General features: G+C 41.2%; 1 protein-coding gene across 1 annotated transcript in view; it reads left to right on the forward strand.

Annotated features, from left to right (window-relative positions):
* dnah10 (dynein axonemal heavy chain 10) overlaps positions 1–26899 on the forward strand; it is a 281462-nt gene that overhangs the window by 131657 nt on the left and 122906 nt on the right. Inside the window, exons 26-36 of the mRNA XM_073052027.1 lie at positions 240–396; positions 1913–2146; positions 3293–3415; positions 4516–4749; positions 7160–7383; positions 8699–8968; positions 10745–10928; positions 17636–17770; positions 21720–21872; positions 23318–23506; positions 23853–23999. Of these exons, the coding sequence (XP_072908128.1) occupies positions 240–396; positions 1913–2146; positions 3293–3415; positions 4516–4749; positions 7160–7383; positions 8699–8968; positions 10745–10928; positions 17636–17770; positions 21720–21872; positions 23318–23506; positions 23853–23999 (2050 nt within the window). The remainder of the gene's footprint in view (positions 1–239; positions 397–1912; positions 2147–3292; positions 3416–4515; positions 4750–7159; positions 7384–8698; positions 8969–10744; positions 10929–17635; positions 17771–21719; positions 21873–23317; positions 23507–23852; positions 24000–26899) is intronic.

Consider the following 26899-nt stretch of genomic DNA (forward strand, 5'->3'; position numbering starts at 1 on the left):
TCTCCCCTCCACTCTCCTGGTCCTGATGCAGTCTCAATCTGAAAATTCGACTCTCCTTTTGCTTCCGCCAATGTTGCTCCTCCTCCTGAGTTCCTCCTGCTCTTTACTTTGCACTCCAGATTCCACTATATCTTGTGTGCTCACTGTTCATTACTCAGTTTGTTTGCCTTGTTGTAGTCTGAGGATTAAAGCAGGTTGAGTCGAGATATAAAGTCCCCTAACTGTAATTTATTTTACAGGCACTGGAAAGCATTAATGACACGGACAGGCACAGAATTTGAGATGCGAGCTGATACATTTACACTGGCGAATATGTTTGCTATGCAACTGCACAAATATAGTGAAGCCATTGGTGACATAGTTACTGCTGCCATTAAAGAACTTAGTATTGAGAAGGTAAACTGAACTTTGGTACCTAATGAGTTAATTTCAACTCTTTCCTGTGCATTCTAGAGGCAAACTATACTGAAGGGAATGTGGGTTGTGCTGACAGGATTAGAGATGTAATACTGAAATGCTGGAATATGCAATTGTGAAATTAACCTGAACACACAGATTATAATATTGATAAAAAGTTTTTGGCACATTGGCCTTTATAAATCAAAGTATTGAGTGCAGGAGATGGGATGTTACGTTGAAGTTGTGTAAGGCATAATCTGGAGTATTGTGAGCAGTTCTGGTCACCTGCCTACAGGAAGATGTAAATAATGGAGAAAGTTTACGAAGATGTTGCTCGGTTTGAACGATCTGAGTTATAAGGAAAGATTGAATAGGTTAGGAATTTATTCCATGGAAGGTTGAAGATTGAGGGGAGATTTCACAGAGATATACAAAACTATGAGGAGCATAGATAGTTTTTCCATTGAGGTTGGGTGGTACTATAATTAGAAGTCATGGGTTATGGCTGAAAGGTGAAAAGTTTAAGGGGAACATGAGGGAAAGGTTCTTCATTCAGAGGATCGTGAGCATGTGGAACAACCACGGCAAATGGTGCATGCGAGTTCAGAAGTTTGGATAGATATATGGATAGTAGGGGAATGGAGGGCTATGGTCCCAGAGCAAGTCAATGAGAGTAGATAGTTTAAATGGTTTGGCATGGGCTAGATGTGCTGTCCATCTCTATGACTCTATGACTTTATAACTTGCACCATTGTTGATACTTATCAGAACATCTTACAAGTTGGGGATTTTACTGCAAGCCTCTCTGTACAAAAGTTATCAAATTGGTTTCCTCTCAAGTTAAAGTTAGCCAGCGCTGAATGAACGTGAAGTTCCAAATACTGTGTCTTTTTATACCACATTTGTATAAAAGTATTAATTAAAGTACTGCTAAAATACTCCACTGCTGAATGATGCCTTCTTACGCTTTTCACAATAGCAATGATGTTTGCTGAAGTGTTGGCAAATCAGCATCAGGCGTATGTTGTGAGACTTGTTGTCTTTGTAACAGCTGTACAATGCAATACATAATAGAAAAACATGAATTACATTATATATATGGTTAAATATGTAGTGCAAAAATAGAAATAAAAATGTAGTGAAATAGTGTTCCTGGGTTCAATGTCCATTCAAAAATCTGATGGCGGAGGGGAAGAAGCTGTTCCTGAATCATTTAATGTGTGTCTTCAGGCTTCTGTACCTCGTTCCTGATGGTAACACTGAGAACAAGGCATGACCTGGGTGATGGGGGTCCTCAATGATGGATGCCGCCTTTTTGAGCAGCCACTCCTTGACAATGTCCTGGATACTATGGAGCCTAGTGCCCATGATGGAGTGGACTGAGTTACAACTCTCTGCAGCTTATTTTGATTATAGTTAGAGGGCTTGGCCAAAATGGTGAATTAAATTTATTCTGCAAATTGGAAGATTGCTCCTAAGTTCAATAATTGCATTGTATGTTTGTACCTTATAGGGTGTCAAGGAGGTTGTGGATACCTGGGAAAACATGAAGTTCACTGTGCAGAAGTACTACAAAGGAACTCAGGACCGAGGCTACATCCTAGGATCTGTAGATGAGATCCTTCAGATACTTGATGATAATGCCATGAATCTTCAAAGCATGGCAGGAAGCAGATATGTAGGTCCTTTCCTGTCTACAGTGCAGGAATGGGAGAAAAACCTGTCCTTAATCAGCGAAGTGATTGCGGTAAGAAATTAGAGAAAGTTCAAGTTGCCTAGTTTCAGCTCAATCGGCTCCAAAATCAGAACTACTTGTCAAAAATTACACCAAGCTTTTGAAAATGTCAGTATTTAGTTATCTACAGATACATTAACTCACTGTCTGTACTCTCTGTTAATTGTTGAGGCTGATGAGAGTTTTTCTAGTTTGAATGTGTCATCTTTATTCTGTGAAGAGCCTGCCATTCTGCCAAGTACTCCTGCTTATTCTAGATGTACAGGGATTTGCCTGTGAATCCAGATGTGAAAGTTTTAAAAAAAGTTTGCAGGTGCTGGAAAATGTTGGAGACATTCAGCAGATCTGTCAGTGTCTGTGGAAAGAGCAACCGAGTTAATAAATTAACTAATTGCATTGCCTCACAACTTCCACAGCCTAGATTTAATCCAGATTCCCAATGCTGCCTGTGTGGAGTTCTCAGGGCACTTGGCTTTCCTCCCACAACCAGTGATTTCTTTAACAAAATGCAAACATTTCTCTGTAATTAATATTTAGGAAAATGAATGTTTGGAAGTCTAAAATTAGCTCTTTTTGACTGACACACTAATGCAGAAGAGAAAAACAAACATTTAAAGCAAAATTTATATAAAAAATCTAGGGTGTCTAAGACTTTTGCACAGTAGTATGCTGGAAATCTGGAATAGAAGAGGGCTCTGGAAGTGCCACCCCGGAAAGAGAACAACTGCATCATAGACTGGTGATTTTCTCTCAGAATTAGAATAAGCATAATTTTTTCACTACCATGGAGGAGTGCTACAGTGACATGATAGAGTACATACTATCACTGCATCTAAAGTTCTGCATTGTGGCAACCTGGAAGCCACAGCTAAAGATGTGTTTAAAGATCTGGAATGCAGGTGTTCTAAATATTAATGAAAGAATATTAAACAGACACAGCAAGAGCCCAGAGAAGAGGTTTCATGCAGTCAGCTCTCCCTAGCACTGTCCCATGTTATTACAAAGCTCACCTTTTACCAGGAAGGACAAAACTTGAACATTTAAATCATAGTATATCTGTAAATGCTGAAAATCTATTGCTGTAAAAGGCCAGAGAGGAAGATTTTGCTAGTTTAATGTGGAGTTTGAAGCAGACATTAATCAATATCTGTTTTCTAGGTTTGGTTGGTGGTGCAAAGGAAATGGATGTACTTGGAGAGTATCTTCATTGGTGGAGATATTCGATCTCAACTACCTGAGGAAGCAAAAAAGTTTGATAACATTGATAGAATATTCAAAAAGGTAGTTCCTTGAAACTGTTTGAATACCGAGATAAGTTTACGTAACTCATTTATAGGTTTTAATGTTGTGATCAATTCAGACATTCTGAGACCTCCATTCCATCTACAAGACTTCCCTCAGCTCTCGGTTGCATAACCATTAATGATTTTGATGTTTATTCTTGCTATTATCCTAAAAGGAAAAATGCTATCAGCTGTTGCTTCTTCTTTCTACCATGCCTTATCTCTGTTCACATGTTCCATCCCAGAGTCTTGCCTTCCCTTTCCAGCTCATCCCTGACTTCTCAGTACTCATTTCTGGTGGCGGACTTGAGATCAATATCCATTGTAAGCCCACCAACAGTAATGAAAACAGAAAATGTCAAAACTACTCAAAGTTGAGCATCATCTGAGGAGAGAGAAAAACTGAATCAATACTTAAGGTTGATGATCTTTGTTGAAGGATCATCAACCTGAAAGATTAACTCTTTCATTTCATACGTGCTGCCTGACCTGCAGAGTGTAATTTCATTGGCATTCATCTATGCATATGTATACAATTGAATGAGACAATGTTGCTCTGGGACCTAGGTGCAGAACACAGTATGTATAATCACATATAGCACATAAAATAATATTAACATAATAAAACAATATTCTATAGATGCACAAGTTGACATAAAGTACAAGTATAACATGTAGTTAAATAACTGTTTCTGTTTCATATTTTGTTTTTACCATTATTGATTACTTTAATAATGCCAAAAATTGTGCATTTTCCATCTTCAGTTTGTGTTGCTTTGTTGAATAAGAAGTTACTTTAAAATAGTAACAGATTGCATCAGTACCAAGCCTTAGGTAAACAATTTCCATCTCCGCAAGCTGTTACATTTCTCTGCAGTGTTATGGTGAACGATGACAGCAAAATCCTGAATTGTTTCTGCTTTCAAAGGAATGAAAAGTCTTGAAATGATAAATTGGGCATTATTAGGGAAACCAGGATTCAAGATCCAGTTGTCAGCATCTGTTAGCATCTTATGATCATTATGCTTTATTACTACTAATAAGAATTTGTTATTACTTTGAAAAGATTCATTTTTTTTCCTTTCTGGCGTTGATTAGATCATGTCTGAAACTGTGAAGGAGCCTGTCATAAGCAAATGTTGCCAGGCTTCCAATTGTCTAACAAACCTCAAGAACCTGAGTGAAGGCCTTGAGAAATGCCAGAAGAGTCTCAATGACTACCTGAACTCCAAACGAAACGCCTTTCCCAGGTTTTTCTTTATTTCTGATGATGAGTTACTGAGTATTCTGGGGAGCAGTGATCCTGAAGCTGTCCAGGAACACATGATAAAGGTAACAGATTTTTGGCTTCTAACTGTTTGGATTAGAGGATATGTGCTATAAGAAGGGATTGGACAAACTGGAGCTGTTTTCTCTGGAGCAGTGATGGCTGACAGGAGATGTGATAGTCATTTATCAGATTATAGAATCATAGAACAATGCAGCACAGAAACAGGCCCTTTGGTTCATCTAGTCTGTGCTGAATCATTCATCTGCCTAGTCCCATTGACATGCACTTGGACCATACATGGTCACCTGGGAGGCAACAGACTATCAGGGAACTGTCTCGTCCACAGAATTTCCTTTCTGTTCACCTAACCAACAAATCCCTTATCACTACAACCCCAACATTATCCCAAGTACTATTCTTATTATTGAGGAAAACTGCCATGGGGGTACTCTGCACTGGCTGTCTATTCCCTGTCTCATGACAGTCTCATGACAGTCACCTAGGAACCTGCCTCCTGCAGCCTAGAGTGACTACCTCCCTGTAGCTCCTATCTATCATTTCCTCATTCACTCGTATCAGCCGAAGGTCATCGAGCTGCAGTTCCTTAACGTGCTCTCTAAGGAGATGCAGCTCGGTGTACTTTGTGTAGATGTAGTTGTCAGGGATACTGGAGGTCTTCTTGAATTCCCATATTTCACACAAGAAACATACCACTCACTCTGGCCCCATTCTCAGCGCACAGGCTATGTACTAATGGAAAAAAAATTACTGGAAACTTACTTAGAGCCTGCGTCCATGCTTGCCCAAGCCTGATCTCGCCCACGCCTGTTGAGACGAAGACAGACCACCCTAAGATAATGAGAGGTGTGGACTGAGTAGATCATCAGTAGGTTTCTCTCTGGGTTGAAGTATCCAATACTAAAGGGCAGATATATAGGGTGAGGGGAGAATGTTCAATGGAGATGTGCAGGGCAGATATTTTACACAGAGTGGTGGGTGCCTGAGGTGGTGATGTTTGTAGTTACAATAAAAGGTGTTCAAGAGGTTCCTAGATTGATGCATGAATGTGCAGAGAATGGAGGGTTATGGACATTGGGCAGACAATGGATGGCAGAGTGGAGATACGTCTGTACAAAAGGTGGTGTAATGTGCTCCTTCCCTCTGCTAGCCAGCAGGTCACCCTTGGGCAAGGCGTAACACTTGCTTAGCCTTGATGATCAGGGTCACGTGAAACTGTGAGAGCTAGTGGTGAATGGTTGTATGAGCAGCTGGTGTATATTGCAAGCTCTGGTTATGTGACCACTGACTCCAGGCAGACAATCTCTGAAGAGTATCGATAATGGGGTGGGTCACCTGTTTTGTAAAGACACTGTCCAGAAGAAGGCAATGGCAAACCACTTCTGTAGAAAAATTTGCCAAGAATAATCATCATCATGGAAAGACCTTGATCTCCCACGTCATATGACATGGCACATAATGGTGATGTAGACAGAAAGTATTAATTTAATGATGCATTTAATTACTAATTTCTTTAGTTTGTCATAACATTATGGGCCAGTGAGCTGGTTCCTGTAATGTGCTGTTTTACTTTCTATGTATCTCTTGTAATTGAGTCATATGGCACAGAAACAGGTCCTGCAGCCCAACTGCTCCATGCCAAGCAAGATGCCCATCCAAGCTAGCTGGGTTACTTTCCAGCAGTTCCCACCAGAAATTTGTCAATGACTTCTATAAATACTTGAAAAAGGATTTTAAATTGATCTGGCAGAGACCTTGAAGTTTATGACAGAATGAACTGCAAGAGCTGTGGAAAAGTGAATGTGTCAGTATGAATGTTGAAAGGCCTAGAGAGAGTGGATGCAGAGAGGATGTTTCCTGTAGTGGGGGAATCTACAACCAGAGGCCACAGCCTCAAAATAGAGGGATATCCATTCAGAATAGAGATGAGTAGGAATTTCTTTAGCCAGAGGGTGGTGAATCTGTGGAATTTGTTGCCACAGGTCACTTGGTGCATTTAAGGCAAAGGTTGACGGGTTCTTGATTAGTCAGAGTCTGAAAAGTTACGTGGAGAAGGTAGGAGAACGAGGTTGAGAGGGAAATGTGTCAACCATGATTCAAATGGTAGAACAGACTTGATGGGCCAAATGGCCAAATTCTGCTCCTATGTCTTATGGAAGCTATTTATGAATTGGTCCCCTCGGGGATAGGGTTAAGATTGAATGAAATTTCCATTGTTTCAAGTGTGATTTTATGCTTGAGTTCCTGGGAAATGAATGATGTACTGTCTGAGGGAAGATTGAACCAATTCCCCAGTAAAAAGTGATCTGGCATTCCTTTTATTGCTCTAAACTTCAGTCCCTTAGGGTGCTATAGAGGTAAGTAGACAGCCACAATAATTGAAGTCCTTTAATGATTACTGTGAAGTTGGTTTATAATTAGGTCTGGGAACTTACTGAGTATTTAATATTTCAGATGTATGATAACATTGCGTCACTAAGGTTCCAAGTGGGCAATGAGAATGAAACATTGGCCGCCGCAATGATATCTGCTGAAGGGGAGGTGATGGAATTCAGACAGATGATACCGGCAGAGGGACGAGTTGAAGACTGGATGACCGCTGTCCTGGGTGAAATGAGGAGAACAAATCGTCTCATTACAAAGGAAGCAATTTTCCGATACTGCGAAACCTTGAGCAGGTGATCGATCACTTGTCATTTTCACCATTTGGCTGTATAAAAACAGAATGTTTGCTTTTAAAAAGAATGCTAATGGTAGTTGTGGTCAATCCTCACTGTTGTCACATCTGGATTTCCACACGTGTAATCTTTAACATTGCTTTTAGGATTTATAGATTGGGAATTTACTTACCTGGTTCACTAAGGTGGTGAATGTTGACATTCAAATATAATAATAATAACAGTAATAATAACAGTAAGTACTTTACTGATCCCGAGTGGTAAATTCTTTCATTACAGCAGCAACATTTAAAGACACACTTGGCAGTGTACAGACTTAACTAATAATAATGTACAAAATAATAATATAGACATAATAATGTACCAATGTGCAATAATAATTTGTCAAGAAAACATCTCTTAACCATTGTGTCCAGTTTTAGCAGATATTATCATCGTCATCATTATGTGGTATGTCGTAAGAAGTGGGCGATCATGTTCTATGACCATGATTGTTCTTGGCAAATTTTTCCACAAAAGTGATTTGCCATTGCCTTCTTTTGGGCAGTGTCTTTAAAAGATGGGTGACTTCAGCCATTATCAACACTCTTCAGGGACTGTCTGCCTGATGCCAGTGGTCACATAACCAGGACTTGTGATACCCACCACCTGCTCCCATGCCATCTCCTTTGGTACAGATGCCATGCAGGTTTTAGCAGTACCCAGTGTCAATGCAGTGCCAATAGAATGTAAAACTCCCCTGGCCTATACAGATATGTATGCCTAAACAAACTCAGGCTCCACAGAGACTCTTAAGGTGATATTCAAATTTTCATTGTATTACCCCTAAGTAGCAGAATGGCATTGCAGAATCTTACAATGTGAATCTTTAAGAAAAACTGTAGATGCTGGACTTCTGAAATAAAAACAGGCCAGGCAGTGTTCTCTGTGTGAAAAAAAAAATCTCCTCTGACTTCTCCCTCGCTCCACTTTATGCAGTCACCTTAACATTCTGCCATTTCGTATTAGCCATTGCTGCTCTGAGGAAAAGTTCCTGGCTGTCCACTGTATCTGTGGCTCTGTCAAGTCACTGCTCATCCTCTTTTGCTCCAAAGAGAAAAGCCCTAGCTTGCCCAACCTATCCTGAGAAGACATGACGTTAATCTGGACAGTAGGCTGGTAAATCTCCTCTGCATCCTCTGTAAAGCTTCCACATCCTGTAATGAAGTGACCAGAGTCAATATCACTCCAATTTATTTAGTGACTTATTGCTGTTTTAGCAACATTTGACCAAATATTCTCCAAAGAGTAATAAACTTTCTCCTTCATTCTCCAGAAACGATTGGATGCTGGTTTATCAGGGCATGGTTGTCCTTGCTTCCACCCAGGTCTGGTGGACATGGGAGGTTGAAGATGTCTTTCAAAGGTTTAAAAAGGGAGATAAACAGGCCATGAAAAATTATGCTAAGAAGATGCACCAACAGATCGATGACCTCGTGACCCGCATCACGCAACCGCTGAGTAAAAATGATCGCAAGAAGTATAATACAGTGCTTATTATTGATGTACATGCCAGAGATATTGTGGATACATTTGTCCGAGACAGGTGAGATGGTCATTGGTCTTTGAGGCTTGTTTAGTTAGTCGTAGTTACATCTCTCATTTACAATTTGAGACTTTGGGACTGTGTTTCCCTGATTCCACTGCACCAGCAGAACAGGGCTGTTGCTCATCTGTTGCTGCGGAGCATTGGTTTCTATCAGGTGGGTGCTGGTTTGATCAGTGCCTCCAGTGGACTATCTTCCTCGTCATTAACTCTGTAACGTCTGTGAATGGGTCTGTGTGTTTATCGTTGCTGTTCTCATTGTGTTCCTTCCCCATGTCATAGCTCTGTCACACCTGTCAATGGGTAGGTGCACTTAATATTGCTGCTCCCATTGTGTTCCTCTTTGCCACGATTGGTTGTGATTAAAAACTCACTACCACATAAATTATGTAGATTTGTAATTTGCATTCACCTCAATATATTTGCTGGTGAATTAAGTGAAACATAGAACAGTACATACAGGAACAAGCCTTCAGCCCACAATGTCTGTGCCAAAGAAGATGGAAATTAAATTAATTGTCTGCTGTCTGAAAATGTTCCCACATCCCTCCATTGTTTGCATTTCATTTAGACTGTCCAATAGCTTTTTAAATACCACTAACTCTGGCAGCTTGTTCTAGGCACCCACAACTGAGTAAAATGTTGGCTTGCACATCTCCTTTTGTCTTTCTACCTCTCACCTAAAGTGCATGTCCTCAGCCCTAGGAAAAATATTTTGACTGTCTACAACTCATAATCTTATAAACTACTATCAGGTCTCCCCTCAACCACCAAAATTCAAAACTGAGAATTTGTTTTCAACCTATATAAACCTATAAATTTGAGCTTCTCCAATTCTTATATTTGTAAGTGTTACAGACCGAGAATCTTGCGCGACCAGTGCCTGGTGGTGGTGAGTGTGGGACATAGAGCATAGAACCATGTCCATATTGGGCCATCAAATACCTGTCTATACAAATCCACGTACCGGCACTTAGTCTATAGCCTTCTTGCACATTCAACAACTTGTCTAGATGAACATGTTAAATGTGAGAGTGTCTGCATTAACCATCCACTCAGGTGGAGCGTTTCAAATCCAAGCCACTGTCCTGAGATGCTGTGTCTCAGACGTCATCCTCTCCAGAATAATCTCACCCTTCCTATCATGTGCTGACTTGAACTTGCCCATGGTTCTCCAGCTGGGGAGTAATATTGTTTATGATGATGTGCCATGATCTCTCTGCTCTTATTTTCTGCACCCATTTAATGAAGGCAAGTGTCTTGTGTGTCTTTGCCAGTTTCAGGGATACTTGGACATCTACACTTTGGTCTATCTGTTTACAATACTCCTCAGGACCCTTCTTCATTATGTATGCCCTGGCCTTTTTAGTCCTCCCAAAATGCAACACCTCACACATAACAGCATTTAATTGTACCTAGATTTTCCCTGCCCACTTTACCAACCCTTTGGTATTGTCCTGTTATCTGCCTCCAATCAATAATACAATTAATGTTCTTTTATTTAGTGGGGTACTCTTTCCCTGTGTACCTTCAGGCTCCATCATGTAGGAATATGAACTGAGGCTGAGGTAAGGACAGCACCAAAATCTGCCCACTTCTACATCAAATATAGATCAGAGTTCAGAGTCGGCCATGAAGTCTTCTTAATTGTTCCAGTTTCTCCGGTCCAGCACCTTACATGAGAATAAGAAAAACAGTGTAGTGATAGAGATGTAGGCTTAGTTGTTTATAGCTGCCTGGTCTGTTTGTTAACATAAACCTTTACTGTTTCATTAGCATAATGGATGCCCGAGAGTTTGAGTGGGAGAGCCAGCTTCGCTTCTACTGGGAGCGGCTGCCCGACGATCTGAGGGTGCATCAGTGCACTGGTCGTTTTGATTATGGCTATGAATACATGGGTTTGAATGGTCGCCTGGTCATCACTCCTCTCACCGATCGTATCTATCTTACGCTCACACAGGTACCGGATGTAACCATGATCTAGCAATAGAACTGTCAGATAATTCAACCCAGAAATTGTTCAATGCGTCCTCTAACCATTGTGGGTCATCCACATTCTGCTTGTGAAGCTTGCCGAAAGGGCACAAACATTGTGCATTATTGACAGATTTCTTTTTGTAAGCTGTCTGTTCCCCATTCCTACAGCTGTCACTCTAGCATGGCACATACCATTTCCTCTTTAAAGGGTGGTAACTGTGGCACCTTTTTAAAGGCCTCTGAATGTCCAAATGTACCACATCAACAAGTTCACCCATATCTATTCTAGTACAACTCCAAAAACTTCCAACCTACCTGCTAAATATTAATTCCTTTTTATAACTTCAGGTTGCCTCTGCCCAACCCAATTGTTATTTTCCAAGTACTCTTTTATTCCTTTCATAAGGGTCTTTTCTAGCATTTTCCATGCTACTGATGTCATGTTCACATCCCTAGTTCCCCAGTTTCTTCTCTTTTCATTCTTGAATGTTGGGGAAACATTTGCCATCTTCTAGTCTATGGGAATCATTCTGAGCAGCTTGGGAATTTGACAGCCAGTGGATCCATGAGACTTCTGGAGGCAAAAACGGAAGGATGTTTGGGCAAGTAAACTTGGCAAGTCAGGCAGCATCTATGGAAAGAGAAAGCTTAATTGGGTCCATGACTCCTTGTCAGAACTGAGAGAGAGAGAGATGCAAGTAGGATTTCAGAGTTTGAGAACAGAGGGAATATCTGTGGTTCTTCCCTTCTGCCATCAGATTTCTTTTCTTTAATTAATTTTTTTATAAGTTTATACAATGCAACAACAAAAAAACAGTTAAAAAAAGAGATTTATACAGTGCAAAACAAACATATCAAATGTACAGTTCATAACATTTAAGGAAAAGCAAGCACCCATTGTAGAATCGTATAAAATTAGTTACCACCCCACCCTCCCACTACCCAGCTCCAAGCCAACCTTACGATATAGAAAAATTAATCAGAACTTTTATCACCACAGAGCTGTGTTTATAAAAAGAAGGTATATTGTCTAAGAAGTAAAAGCTCCTTTTTAATGAAGTAGTCTAATGTGTGCATTGGAGCTCACGGATTTGTCCATTTGTTCCCCATCAACCTCCTCCAAGCGTGGCTGACCATCGGACCCTCGATTCGAGTTCAGTCCGTCCACTGGTCTACCAACTCTTTCCATTCATGTCTTCTCTCTTCATCTCTCACTGACAAAAGACTGCAAAATCCCTGCTCCCAGCCCCACAAGAAAGAACAACCACCTCTCATTGGATAGCACACATTCCAAAGCCCCCGATATCTCTAGACATAACCCAAACATTGCTGCTACTGAGAAACCATTACCTTAGCAGTGAAACAGTACAGAGAGGCCATTACATTAGCAGTGAAACCTTATAGCGCGTTACACTTACATACGTTATAGGCTTATATACATTATATACACAGTTAAATGATAATAAACTTGACTTAACAGAGTTTAGAGTTAAGGCTTCCACTTTAAACCCATGCGCTCTTGATTTTGATACTTCTACCATTTGGGAAAGAAAGATTTTGACAATCAATCTTGTCAAATTTTGACAATTGTCTATGTCTCCATTAATTTTATGTACTTCTCTCAGTCACTTCTCAACCACCTTCACTCCAGGGAAAACCAGCCTACCCTATCTAGTCTTTGTCCACAACATCCAGGTGAATCCCTCTGCACTTTCTCCAGTGTAATCGCATCCTTTCTATAGTGTCATGACCAGAACTGCACATGACACTCCAAATGCAGCATTCTGCCCTCTCCTGTGGCACTGTTACAGAACCTCATCTTCCATCTGGGCATGTTGTAGCTTTCCTAACATCAAATTCTCTAACTTCAGACACCTTGCTCTTCATAATCAAAATCAGGATCAGGTTTAATATCACCGGCGTATGTTGTGAAATTTGTTAACTTTGAGGCAGCAGTACAATACATGATAAATAGAGAGAAAAAGAACTGAATTACAGAAAGTGCAAAATTCAAAAAAAAGTAGTGAGGCAGTGTTCATGGGTTCAATGTCCATTTGGAAATCAGATAGTATTGAAGAAGAAGCTGCTCCTGAATCACTGAGTTAAGGCTTCTGTACCTTCTTCCTGATGGTAGCAATGAGAAGAGGGTATGTCCTGTGTGGTGGGAGTCCTTAATGATGGACACTGTCTTTCCAAGTCTTTCCTTGAAGATGTCTTGGTTACGATGGAGCTGACTGTTTTTATAACTCTCTGCCGCTTACTTTGATCCTGTGCTGTAACCCTCTTCCCCATACCAATTGGTGTTGCAATCACAAACAAGACAAAATCCAAGCAACACACACAAAAAGCTGGAGGAACTCAGCAGGCCAGGCAGCGTCTATGGAAAAGAGTACAGATGATGTTTTGGGCCAAAGCTCTTCAGCAGGGCTGGAGAAAAAAAAGCTGAGGAGTAGATTTAAAGTTGGGGGGGGGGGGAGAAGGGAGAGAAGCACAAGATGGTAGGTGAAACCTAAAGGATGAAGTGAAAAGCTGGAAAGTTGATTGGTGAATGAGATAGAAGACCATGGAAGAAAGAAAAGGGGCACCAGAGGGAGGTAATGGGTGGGCAAGGAGATAAGGTGAGAGAGAGAAATAGTGAAGGAGAAGGGGGTGGGGGGCGTTATCAGAAGTTTGCATCCAACTTCCAACCTGCCCTCAAATTTACCTGGTCTATTTCCAACACCTCCCTCCCCTTTCTCGATCTCACTGGCTCTATCTCCAGAGACAACTTATCCACTGTTATCTATTATAAACCCATAAATTCTCACAGCTTCCTGGATTATGCCTCTTCCCATCCTGTTTCTCATAGAAACGCAATCCCCTTCTCTCAATTCCTCCATCTCCGCCACATCTGCTCTCAAGATGTGGCTTTTCATTCTAGAATGAAGGAAATGTCCTCCTTTTGCAAAGAAAGGGGCTTTCCCTCCTCCTCCATCAACACTGCCCTCAACCACATCTCTTCCATTTCACAAAGGTCTGGTCTTACTCCATCCTCCTGCCACCCTACCAGGGATAGGGTTCCTCTTGTCCTCATCTACCACCCCACCACCCTCCATGTCCAGAACATAATTCTCCGAGACTTCTGGCATCTCCAACAATATCCCACCACCAAGCACATCTTTCCCTCTTCCCCCACCTTCTGCTTTCCGCAGGGATCACTCCCTACATGACTCTCGTGTCCATTCATCTCTCCCTCCTGGCACTTACCCTGTCAAGTGGAACAAGTGCCACACCCGCCCCTACACCTCCTCCTTCACTACCATCAGGGCCCTAAACAGTCCTTCCAGGTTAGGTAACACTTCATCTGTGAGTCTGTTGAGGTCATCTACTGTGTTTGGTGCTCCTGGTGAGACCCGACATAGATTGGGAAACCGCTTCGCTGAACATTCATGCTCTGTCCACCAGAAAAAGCAAGATCTCCCAGTGGCCACCCATTCCAATTCCACTTCTCATTCCCATTCCGATTTGTCCATCCATGGTCTCCTCTACTGTAGTGATGAGGCCACACTTAGGTTGGAGGAACACCACATCATATTCCATTTGGGTAGCCTCCAGCCTGATGGCATCAACATCTATTTCTCAGACTTCCGGTAATGCCTCCCACACCCCCTCTCTCCTTCACCATTTCCCATCTCCTTCTCCCTCTTCCATCTCATCTCCTTGCTTGCCCATCGCCTCCGTCTGTTGCACTTCCTCCTTTTCTTTCTTCCATGGTCTTCTGTCTCTTTCACCAATCAACTTCCCATCTCTTTATTTCATCTCTCCCCCGTCAGGCTTCACCTAGAGCCCTGTGTTTCTCTCTCCTCTCCCCCCACCTTTTAAATCTACTCCTCAACCATTTTTCTCCAGTCCTGTCAAAGGGCTTTGGCCTAAAATGTCGACTATACTCTTTTCCGTAGGTGCTGCCTAGCCTGCTGAGTTCCTCCAGCATTTTGTGTGATGCAGCCAGTCAGAACGCTCTCCATGGTATATCTGTAGAAGTTTTTGAGTATTTTAGGTGATGAACCAAACCTACTCAAACTCCTAATGAAATATAGCTGCTGTCTTACCCTTCTTTATAGCTGCATTAATATGTGTGTCTCATTCTGTCCCTCTATAGCAGATAAATTCTGTTACCATTTTTTCCCTTTTCCTGCAGCCTACTGAACATGTCCCAGAATATCACAACCACATCCTCTACAAATTATACAACTGTTCCTCCTGGGGCAGGAGAGAGGGTCCAGTGGAGATTTATGAATATGAAGATAGCAAATGCACGGGTTGTAACCTTACAAGGTTCCATTGATTCTAGAAAGGTTCCAAAAGACTGGCAAAAAGCAAATATAACCTCATAGTACAGGTCACTTGGATCAAGTGGCAGCAAGGGTTGGAATGTTTAGATCATAAGACCATAATACATAGGAGCAGAATCAGGCCATTCAGCCCATAGAGTCTGCTCTGCCATTCCATCATGGCTGATCCAATTTTTCTCTCAACCCCATCTCCTGCCTTCTCTTTGTATCCCTTCATGCCATGACCTATCAAAAATCTATCAACCTCTGCCTTAAATATACATAAAGCCAGTCTCCACAGTTGCCTGTGATACAGGATTGCACAGATTCACCACTCTCTGGCTAAAGAAATTTTTCCTCATCTTTGTTCTAAAAAGATCCCTCTCTATTCTGAGGCTGTGTACTCTGGTCTTAAACTCTTCCATCATAGGAAACATCCTCTTCACATCCACTCTATCAAGTCATTTCACATTTGATAGGTTTCAATGAGGTCACCCCTCATTCTTCTGAATTCCAGTGAATACAGGCCCAGAGCCATCAATCACTTTTCATGTGACAAGCCATTCAATCCTGGAATAATTTTTGTGAACCTCCTTTGAAGCCTCTCCAGATTCAGCACATCCTTTCTAAGATAATGGTCCCAAAACTGCTCTCAGTACTCCAAGTGAGGCCTCACCAGTGCTTCATAAAGTCTCAACATTACATCCTTGCTTTTATATTCTAGTCCTCTTTAAATGAATGCTAACATCACATTTGTCTTCTTCACTACAGACTTAACTTGTAAATTAACTTTTGGGGAATCATGCACAAGGATTCTCAAGTCCCTTTGCACCTCAATTTTTTGTATTTTCTCTTCATTTAGAAATTAGGCAACCCTTTCATTTCTTCTACAAAAGTGCATGACCATACACTTCCCAACACTGTTTTTCATCTGCCAGTTCTTTGCCCATTCTCCTAACCTGTCTAAGTCCTTCTGTAGCCTCTGTAATTCCTCAAAACTACCTGCCCCTCTACCTATCATCATATCGTCTGCAAATTTCGCAACGAAGCCATCAATTTCATCACCCAAGTCACTTTGACATATAACATAAGAAGAATCAGTCCCAACACAGATCCCTGTAGAACACCACTAATTGCTGGCAGCCAACCAGAAAAGGCTCCCTTTATTCTCACTCTTTGCTTCCTGCCAATCAGCCACTGCTTATTCCTTGCTAGAATCTGAAGAAATGTATCTGTTTATGGAGAAGAGAGGGCTGAGAGGAGATCTGACAGAAGATTATAAAATGAAGAGAGACCTGGAGAGAACATTTAGTGGGAATTTGCTCCTATTGTGGGTGTTCAGGACTCGAGGTCAGAGGTGATGTGAAGATAATGAAGAGTGTCTTGAGGGAACATTGTCTTTTGGTTGGAATCTGGAATCCCTGTCCCTGCAGATGTGGCAGGCTTCATTGTGGTCATCAGTGGATAAATATTTGGAGAGGAGGGATTTGCAAGGCACCAGAGAATAGTTGGGGTGAGGCAGAGGGTTGAGGGAGTGCAGGTAGTGAGTTGTTGTGATAGAAAGCTGGTGTGGACACAATAAACTGCACATTCTATGATTCTATGAGAAACATATTCTTTTTACAGATCTATAGATGTTTTTACGGTCTGTTTTATTAGCCGATTGTTGTTATCTTTATCAAAGGCTTAGTGCTGCTTTGCTGAAACGTAAAATATTCCTAGTCTTTAGGCTTACTCCTTTTTTGGCAGCATCATAAGCCTCTTTCTTTCATCTCATGCTAACTTGCCTTGATAGTCTTGGTTGAACCACATGTTTCTTTTAACCTTTAGAAATATATTTAATATTTTGTGTTAGTATTTCTTGTTTAATGTAACTTTCCAGTCTACAAACCTGTATTGTGGGGTTATATTTGCTTTTTGCCAGTCTTTTGGAACCTTTCTAGAATCAATAGAACCTTGTAAGGTTACAACCCATGCATTTGCTATCTTCATAGCTACTTCCTGCCAAGTCTTAGAGATCATCGGGAATTGAGCTTTCAATGTGACTGTTTCCCCTAGTGGTGTGAGACCACAGATGCCACTGATGTCAAAGAATTCTGTTCGCTGTATAGGTATAGGTTGCAGGTTTCAGGGAAATTGAGGCAACAAAACCTGGATGGTTTGTGAATAGATAAGAACAGTTTTCAGACCAGAGAGCCTGAAAATCTCACTGCAGTGATGTTTGCATGTTGTAATAATGTTGATGTCAGTTGAAGGAGCCTTACACCTCAAAAACAGTCTTGGAGGAATGAAAGCGATAGAGCTGTGTTTCCTAAGTCACCCAGGGTCCTATCAGTTAATCTGCCCATCACGGCCATTCTGCCTTGTTTTTTTTATCCAGGCTTTGTCGATGTATCTTGGAGGGGCACCTGCAGGACCAGCTGGAACCGGCAAAACTGAGACCACTAAAGACTTGGCCAAGGCTCTGGGACTGCTCTGTGTTGTGACGAATTGTGGAGAAGGCATGGATTACAAAGTAAGGACAGAATCATCCCTTGGTAGATTTTTTACCTGTCAAACTGTTTCAGTAATTAAATTTTATACCTGAATACTGTTAAGTCTTCTCAGATTCTTGTGTAGAACTTGGTTGTCACTTTTTCTCTTTCCAGTGACCTGTTTGATTTTTCTCTCTGTTCCCTAATTTCTCTGAGCTGAGGCAGCAGGATATCCCTGCAAGCGTAAATGCTACACCTGTCCCTACACCTCTTCTCTTACTACTATTCAGGGCCCCAAACAGTCCTTCCAGGTGATTCTGTTGGGGTAATCTATTGCTTCCGGTGCTCCAGGTGTGGCCTCCTCTGCATCGGCGAGACCGGACGCAGATTGGGGGACCGCTTCGTCGAGCACCTCCGCTCCGTCCGCAACAACAGACAGGATCTCCCGGTTGCCACCCACTTCAACTCTGTTTCACATTCCCATTCGGATATGTCCATACATGGCCTCCTCTACTGCCGTGACGAGGCCAAACTCAGGTTGGAGGAGCAACATCTTGTATACCATCTGGGTAGTCTCCAGCCCCTTGGTATGAAGATCGAATTCTCCAACTTCTGGTAATTCCCTCCCTCTCCCTTCCCCTATCACACTTTCACTCTGCCTCCTCTTCTAGCTGCCTATCACCTCTCTCATGATTCTGCCTTCTTCTACTACCCATCGTGCTTTCCCCTTACATTCCTTCTTCACCTCTCCTGCCTATACCATCCCTGCTTCCCCTCCCCCACCCCTTGATCTTTCCTCTGATTGGTTTTTCACCTGCACCTTCCCCCTCCCCCCACCTTCTTTATAGGGCCCCTGCCCACTCCTCCTTCAGTCCTGACGAAGGGTCTCGGCCATAAAACATTGACTGCTCATTTCAACGGATGCTGCCTGACCTGCTGGGTTCATCCAGCTTGTTTGTACATGTTCATTCTTTTTTAGTGTGTCAATGTTTAGAGTGGCTTTGGCTCATGAGGCTTAGGCAAGATCAGGTTTGGGTGAGGTACATTGTCTTGTAAATTACTCTCTCTTTGTCCTTATTTGTTCATTTCTTATCTGTTAGGGAATATTAGATTAGTGAGAATGGCTCTAGCGGCAGTGTTTTGTACTCTGTGTGGGATGTGGGAAGTCTGAGGCTACGTCTGTGTTAGACCAGATAAATCTGAAACCAAAGTTTTTCCTCTTTATTTTGACTCTTCGTCCACACTGAACCGGCATTTTCCTCCCCTGAAAACGGAGCTTTTCTAAAACACTCTCCAGAGTGTTTAAATCTGAAAACGCAGATTGGCTGGTGTAATGTGGAGGGGGTAACCGAAGCTTTTTAAAAACGCCATCATGACATGCCAGAACAGAAGGTAGCGGCAGCGTGGCATTTCATAGTTTTCTTGAACGCAACCTCCAACACCACAACAACAATGGCGGATGGCTTCAGGAGACTGTCCCTGAGCAGAATGTTACTGCAGCTTTGCAGTACGACAGAGAATTTCAACCCCCCACACAACCTAACAATTTCAGAATTGACGGCAATGAGACTGAAGCCAGAAGAGTTAGAAATGTACTCACCAAATACTTTGACCTATAACTTACTGAATAAATAAGTATACTCACTTTGCCCTGTTTCCTGTACTTGCTTGTATGAAGGTGGTTTACCTATCTCCGACAATAGATGTTTTACAGCCTGATGTAACATTGTATGGAAATACAAGATAACACTGATGCAGATATGTTTTATACATTTAACAATGTGCTTTATTAATGTATTGCTTGTGCAAACATTCAATAGGTGCAATTGTCACTATATCCAAAATGTCATTTTTAAGTAGTAGCTTATGTTTGGCATAAACGTGAAAGTGTTAAGGTCAAAACAGGAAAATTTCTAAGTTTCACTTTTACTCAGGTAAAAATAAAATTCCTTTTGCCCAGTAACTCATTTTATTGCACATGTTATATACAGCAAAATAATACAGAGAGACATAGCAAAAGTAAAGGCAAACAAATGAGGTAACAGCAAATTTCACTTTTGCCCAGTCACAAGCCTTATTGTATTTAGTTGTAGTTGTCGTCCGTTTCATCGGTGAAGAGACTATGGCTGTAGGAAATGTTTCCAATACTGTCGGTGAACTCCCTCTCGGTTGCCTCCATACACTCCAGTGTTTGTTTTTTTAGTTTTAAGTCCTCCTGCACGAGAGCCAACAGCTGTCCGTTGTTTGGCAATTTCCTCTTAAGTTTTTTTTAGTCTGTAACTGGACAAATGCGCACCAAGCCTTTCACGGCGAGATTCAACACCAAACATGTTGCTTGTTTTCTGTAGATGTGTCCTGCGCATGTGCACTAGGAGGAGATTCGCCCAAATACCCGTTTTAATGTGGACGGAAGTATTTTCGAAAACGCCTGGTGTGGATGCCTATCGTTTTTACGCGAAATCAGTATTTTCAAAATTATCCAGTCTAGTGTAGACGTAGCCTGAGAGAAGCCAGGTGGTTTTGAAGAAGTAGAGAGGCTACAGAAGGGCTTAGACAGATTAGGAGAATGGACAAAGGAATGACAGATGGAATATATTGTTGGAAAGTGTATGATCATGCACTTTGGTAGAAGAAATGAAAGGATTGACTCTTTTCTAGATGGAGAGAAAATACAAAAAAAAAATTGAGGTGCAAAGGGACTTGGGAGACCTTGTGCAGGATTCCCTAAAGGTTAATTTGCAGATTGAGTCTTTGGTGAGGAAGGCAAATGGAATGTTAGCATTCATTTCAAGAGGACTAGAATATACAAACAAAAATGTAATGTTGAGACTTTATAAAGCACTGATGAGGCCTCATTTGGAATATTGAGAGCAGTTTTGGACCCCTTGGAAAGGATGTGATTAAACTGAAGAGGGTTCAAAGAGGTTTACGGAAATGATACCTGGTTTGAATGGCTTGTCATGTGAAGAGTGTTTGATGGTTCTGGGCTTGTATTCATGAGAATTCAGAAGAATAAGGGGTGACCTCATTGAAACATATTGAGCGGTGAAAGGCCTTGATAGAGTGGCTGTGGAGAGGATGTTTGCTATGGTGTGAGTGTCTAAGACCAGAGTACACATCCTCAGAATAGAGAAACATACTTTTAGAATGTAGATAAGGAAAAATTTCTTTATCTGGAGAGTGATGAATCTGTGGAATTCATTGCCAATTGTAGAAGTGGAGGTCAAGTCTGTGTGTATATTTAAGGCAGAGGTTGATAGATTCTTGATTGGTTAGGACAAGAAGGAATATGGGGAGAAGGCAGGAGATTGGGGCTGAGAGGAAAAATGCATTAGTCATGATGAAATGGTGGAACAGACTTGATGGGCCAAATGGCCTAATTCTGCCCTTATGTCGTTTGATCTTATGGTCTTATATTCAGACACAGGGAACAATTAGAGTTGAAGGCTGAGCACGTTCTGTCTGCTGCTCTCTGAAGTGCTCTAAGTGAATTCTGTGAACATTGAGACACTCAAATGAAGCCAGAGACATTTGAACTATACACAATAAACACTGTCACCTGCCCACTGAGAGAGATTTCAGGTTTGATTTGGGTGATTGTACACCTGATAATAAAGCATTATTTAATACTGTGCTTAATGTTCTGTACAATCCCTTTCCCTGGAATTGTACTTTGAACTAGTGATCTACACTCAATGTAAGTTTTTACAGTTGTTATTTGATGTGAAGCTAATGACTATATTATTGTCATACTTTGTTCCAGCAAGTCTTACTGGATGAAGATAAAAGGGAGGAAATTGACACCTTTGCCTACTCTGGGCCTCTGTCACTCCAGCCTTAGACAAAGTGGTTCACCCTTTACTGCCCTGTAAAATAGGCTGGAGACCCCTCGAGTGTATTTATCAGCTGCTTAGAGTAATTGGAGAAGGACAATAAATTCTGATCTTTCCGGAGTGAACGATCATGTGAACCTGTGGCTTTTCTCACCAGGCGATGGGGAACATCCTGTCGGGACTGGCTCAGTGTGGTGCCTGGGGATGTTTCGATGAATTTAACCGAATCGAGGCTGCGGTGCTGTCAGTTGTGTCTTCACAGATCCAGACTATTCGCAATGCACTCATACGGCACCTAACCAGGTTTCAGGTAAGGAACTGTGCAACGATCTGTATTCTTGGCACTGCCTGACCTGGTGAGGTTTTGTGTCTCTGTTTTATTTTTCTACCACCTGCAAGCCTTTGTTCTTTATGTTTGTTTCCTTGTTCTGGAGGAAGTAAGTAGAGAACAGTGCAAAAATCTTAGGTGTAGATATATATAGCCAGCGAGCCTAAGGCTTTTGCACAGTACTGTAGTAATTTTATGTATTGCACGGTACCGCTGCTGCAAAACAAATTTCATGACATATGTGAGCGATGATAAACCTGGTTCTGATATGGGTCTCTATTGTGGACTGAGAGTGGGGAGGGGGCAGAGAGAGGGGAATCATAGTTGGGAAAAGGGGAAGGGAGAGGGGAGGGAGCGGGAAGCACCAGAGAGACATTCTTTAATGACCGATAAACCATTTGTTTAAATCAAGTGACCTCACCTGGTGTCTCAGGGCTGGGTGTGTCTGCACCCACACCACTCCCACCATTTCTGTGGCACTCCACCATCACCATTCCAAATATCCTATGCTCCTGCCAGATTTACAAACACTCTTTCCTCTCCACGTTGACAAAGACAGTACTGTGCAAAAGTCTTTAGGCACCCTAGCTAATATATGTGCCTAAGATTTTTACATAGTACTTTATATGATTCATATCTGACTCTCTCACTGTTCCAGATGTGGGGAGGGGTCAGGAGGGGTGAACAAAAAGAAAAGAGAGCAAAGTAGATGGGTGAGTGTGGGTTACCTGACCCTGGGAGATCATTCTATCTGCTTATTGTCCCCTTTCCATCTGGTTCCATCTATCACATACAAGCCTGATACAGGTGTTGACCCAGAGTGTCAATTTGAAATTTTTGTCTCCACTGGAATTGTTGATCTGCTGAATTTTTCCAGTGATTTTTCTCCCTCTCTCCTCTCTCTCATATCTCGATTTCTCTCTCTATCTAACTCCAACTTTGACTCTAACTCTCTCTGTCTCAGTCTCTTTCTCGAACTTTCTCAGTCTCTATATCTCTCAATCTCTATATATATCTCAATTTCTCTCTCAATCTCTTGCTCTCGCACTCTCCCACTCTTTTGCTCACACTTGCTCTCTCACACTCTCTCTCTTTCTCATGTTTCCGTCTTGTGTTTATCTTTCTTTCTGTGTGGTGACCTGTCACTCGTGGTCTATAGTGTATCCTGCTCTTCAGCCAATCTGACAGTAGACTGGTTATTTTCATCTTTGTTGGCCTACCACATGATGTGGTTAGTTATGGAAGATACACCGAGGTGGTTATTATTTCTTTAGCCTAATTTTGATCTTTATGGATACAGACTTACAGACTGTCTCATGAACACCAGTTGTATTACACGTGCACGTATGTTGTCATCATCTGTTCTGACGGAGATGTTGGTAATCTTGCTGAGTTTCCTTGCACTCACTTTGACACTTCTTCTGCAGTTTGAAGGGCAGGAGATCTCTCTGGATAGTCGGATTGGTATTTTCATCACTATGAATCCTGGATATGCTGGGCGGACAGAGCTGCCGGAATCAGTGAAAGCTCTCTTCAGACCTGTGGTTGTCATTGTTCCAGACCTTCAACAAATCTGTGAAATTATGCTTTTCTCAGAAGGATTTCTGATGGCAAAGGTACGATAGAAAACTCACTGAATTTCTAAAATGAAGTTCACTTTGTTTATAATTAAGTTACTTCAGAAAGTCATGGAACGAGATCATCCATTCCCCGTTGTCTACATCAACTGAAATCCATCTTTCCAGCATCGATCCCAGCAGGTTACAGCTGAGCACATCCAGAGCTCTGATGATGTTTCTGCCAACTCCACACCTGAAGCATTTTCCTCATCTCCCTCTAATCCTTCCACCAGTAATTTTAAATCTCTGCCCTCTAGTTTGAAATTACTGTGTTAACTTCAATGGTTTTATGTTAAAGTAATTTACACTCAGTTTATTTTAATTTTTTTTCATTGAAATACAGATCCTTGCAAAGAAGATGACAGTGCTTTACAAGCTGGGCAAGGAGCAGCTTTCAAAGCAACATCACTATGACTTTGGGCTTCGAGCTCTCAAGTCTGTACTTGTTATGGCAGGAGAACTGAAGAGAGGGTCTCCTGATATCAGTGAGGTAAAGCTGGGGCTTACATAGATAATTGTTCGCTTGGTTGGATATAAGGTCACGCTTCCTAGAAATAGCTCCATTTGTGAGCACTGATTTCTCAGAATTCCATCCATGGAATTAGCAAGAGAATTACTTTTTTCACTTAATCATGGAATCTGGGTATTCATTGCCACACCAAGCTATCCCTGTATTGAGTAATGTACTCAGTCATCTCTGAGGGTAGTCAGGAGTTCATAAAAATGCCGTGGGTCTGGGATGACATAGAAATCAACTAAGAACTGCTAACCCTCTTCCCTGAAGTCACTGTGGTACTTAGAAAAATCAGTTTCATAGTCAATATTATCTGTTTGAGCTTTTCATTCCTACGAGCAGCTTGTGGTTGAGCTAACTAGGGAAAAGGCAATTTTGGATTGGGTGTTGTATATTGAACAAGACTTGATTAGGGAGCTTAAGGTAAAGGAACCCTTGGAAGACAGTGATCATAACATGATAGAATTCACTCTGCACTTTGAAAGGGATAAGCTAAGATCAGATGTATTAATATTATTATGGAGAATAGGGAATTACAAAGGCATGAGAGAGGAGCTCTTCTATTATAGAAGAAATAAAGGTGTAGACTATTTTCTAAACAAGGAGAAAATTCAGAAATCAGAGATGCAAAGGGACTTGGGAGACCTCATGCAGGATTTACTAAATGTTAACTTGTAGGTTGAGTCAGTGGTGAGGAAGGCAAATGCAATGTTGGCATTCATTTCAAGAGGACTGGAATACAAAAGCAAGGATGTAATGCTGAGGCTTTAGAAGTCAAAGAAAATAAAAGCAAAAGAGAGGACATATAATCTCGCAAAATTAGTAGAAAATTAGAGGATTGAGAAGCTTTTAAAATCCAACAGTAAGGAGGAAAAGGATAAAATATGAAGGTAAGCTAGCCAATAATATAAAAAAGAATTCCAAAAGTTTTTTTTCCAGATTCATATATAAGGAGTAAAAGAGAGGTGAGAGTGGATTTCAGACAGCTGGAAAATGACTCCAGAGAGGTAGTAATGGAGGACAGAAAAAAGGTGGATGAACTTAATACAGTGATGTTAGCAAGTTTGTAAACCCTGTAGAAATTTCTCCATTTTTGCATTAATATGAACTAAACTATGATCAGATTTGCATGTCCTAAATTTTCAGTCCTAAAGCTAGATAAATAGAACCCAATTAAAGAAATAACACAAAACATTATACTTGTTAATTTATTTATTGAGAAAAATGATCCAATATTACATGTATCTGTTGGAAAAAGTATGTGAACCTTTGTTTCCAGTAACTGGTGTGATCCCCTTGTATAGCAATGACTTCAACCAGACGTTTCCGGTAACTGTTGATCAGTCCTGCACATCGGCTTGGAGGATCTTTAGGCAATTTCTCCTTACAAAACTGTTTCAACTGTAGGGTGTTGGTGGGCATCCTTGTATGAACTGCTTGCTTCAGGTCCTTGTACAACATTTCTGTAGGACTAAGGTCAGGACTTTGACTCAGCCATTCTGAAACATGAATTTTCTTCTTTTAAAATCATTTTGTTGTTGATTTACTCTTGTCTTTTGGATCATTGTCTTGTTGCATTATCCAACTTCTATTAAGCTTCAGGTGATGGACTGCTACCCTGGCATTCATCTGTAAAATATCTTGATACAATTTTGAATTCATTGTTCCCTCGACAATTGTAAGCGGCCTAGGCCCTGAGGGAACAAAGCAGTCCCAAACCATGATGCTCCTTCCACCATGCTTCTCAGTTGGAATGAGCTTTTGGTGTTGGTGTGCAGTGCCCTTTCTCCTCCCAACATAACAGTGTGTATTTCTGCCAAGAAGTTCAATTTTCATCTCATCTGACCACAGAACATTGTCCCAGGTGGCCTTTTGCAAACTTGAGACATGCAGCAATGTTTTTTTTAAGAGAACAGTGGTTTCTTCCTTGGTGTCTTTCCATGAATATCATTCTTGCTCAGTGTTTTTATTATAGTGGACACATGAGCAGAGACCTTAGCAAGTTCTAGAGATTTCTGCAGGTCTTTTGCTGTTACTCTGAGGTTCTTTTTCACTTGTTTCAGTATTGCATGTTGTGCTCTTGGTGGATCTTTGCAGGAGGTCCACTCCTAAGCAACAATATTGGATTTTTTTCCACTTGTAGACAATTTCTCTTACTGTGGACTGATGAACACTCTGGTCATTTGAAATGCTTTTGTAGCCTTTTCCAGCTTTATGCAGCTCTACAATTCTTCTTCTAGGGTCCTCTAAAAGTTATTTTGATCAAGCATGGTGCATGTAAACAGATCTTTCTTGAGAAGAGCACCCTCTGTCAGTAACCTGACTTTGCGTCTTTTTTATAGGGCAGGATACCTCTACGAACTACACCTCCAATCTCATCTCATTGATTGGAACACCTGACTCCAAATAGCTTTTGTAGTAGGCATTAACATACTTTTTTCAAATAGTACATGAAATATTGGATATTTTTTCTCAATAAATAAACGTGTAATTTTTTTGGTGTTATTTATTTAAATTGGGTTCTCTAGTTTTAGAACATGTGAAGATCTCTTTACATTTTATGTCATATTTATGCAGAAAGAGAGAAAATTCTACAAGATTCACAAACTTTCTAAAACCAGTGTATGTATTTTACATCACTCTTCCCTGTGGAAGACACTAGCAGTATGCCAGAAATTTTAGAGTATCAGGAAGCAAGAAGTGAGTGTAGTTGCTATTACTAAGGAGATGTTTGGGAAGCTGAAAGGTTTGAAGGTAGATATGTCACCTGTACCAGTTGAACTACACCCCATAGTTCTGAAAGAGTAGCTGAAGAGATTGTGGAGACATTAATTATGATCTTTCAAGAATCACTAGATTTTGGAATGGTTCCGGAA

The sequence above is a fragment of the Hemitrygon akajei genome, chromosome 7 (genome assembly GCF_048418815.1).
Source record: "Hemitrygon akajei chromosome 7, sHemAka1.3, whole genome shotgun sequence".
Classification (NCBI taxonomy): Eukaryota; Metazoa; Chordata; class Chondrichthyes; order Myliobatiformes; family Dasyatidae; genus Hemitrygon; species Hemitrygon akajei.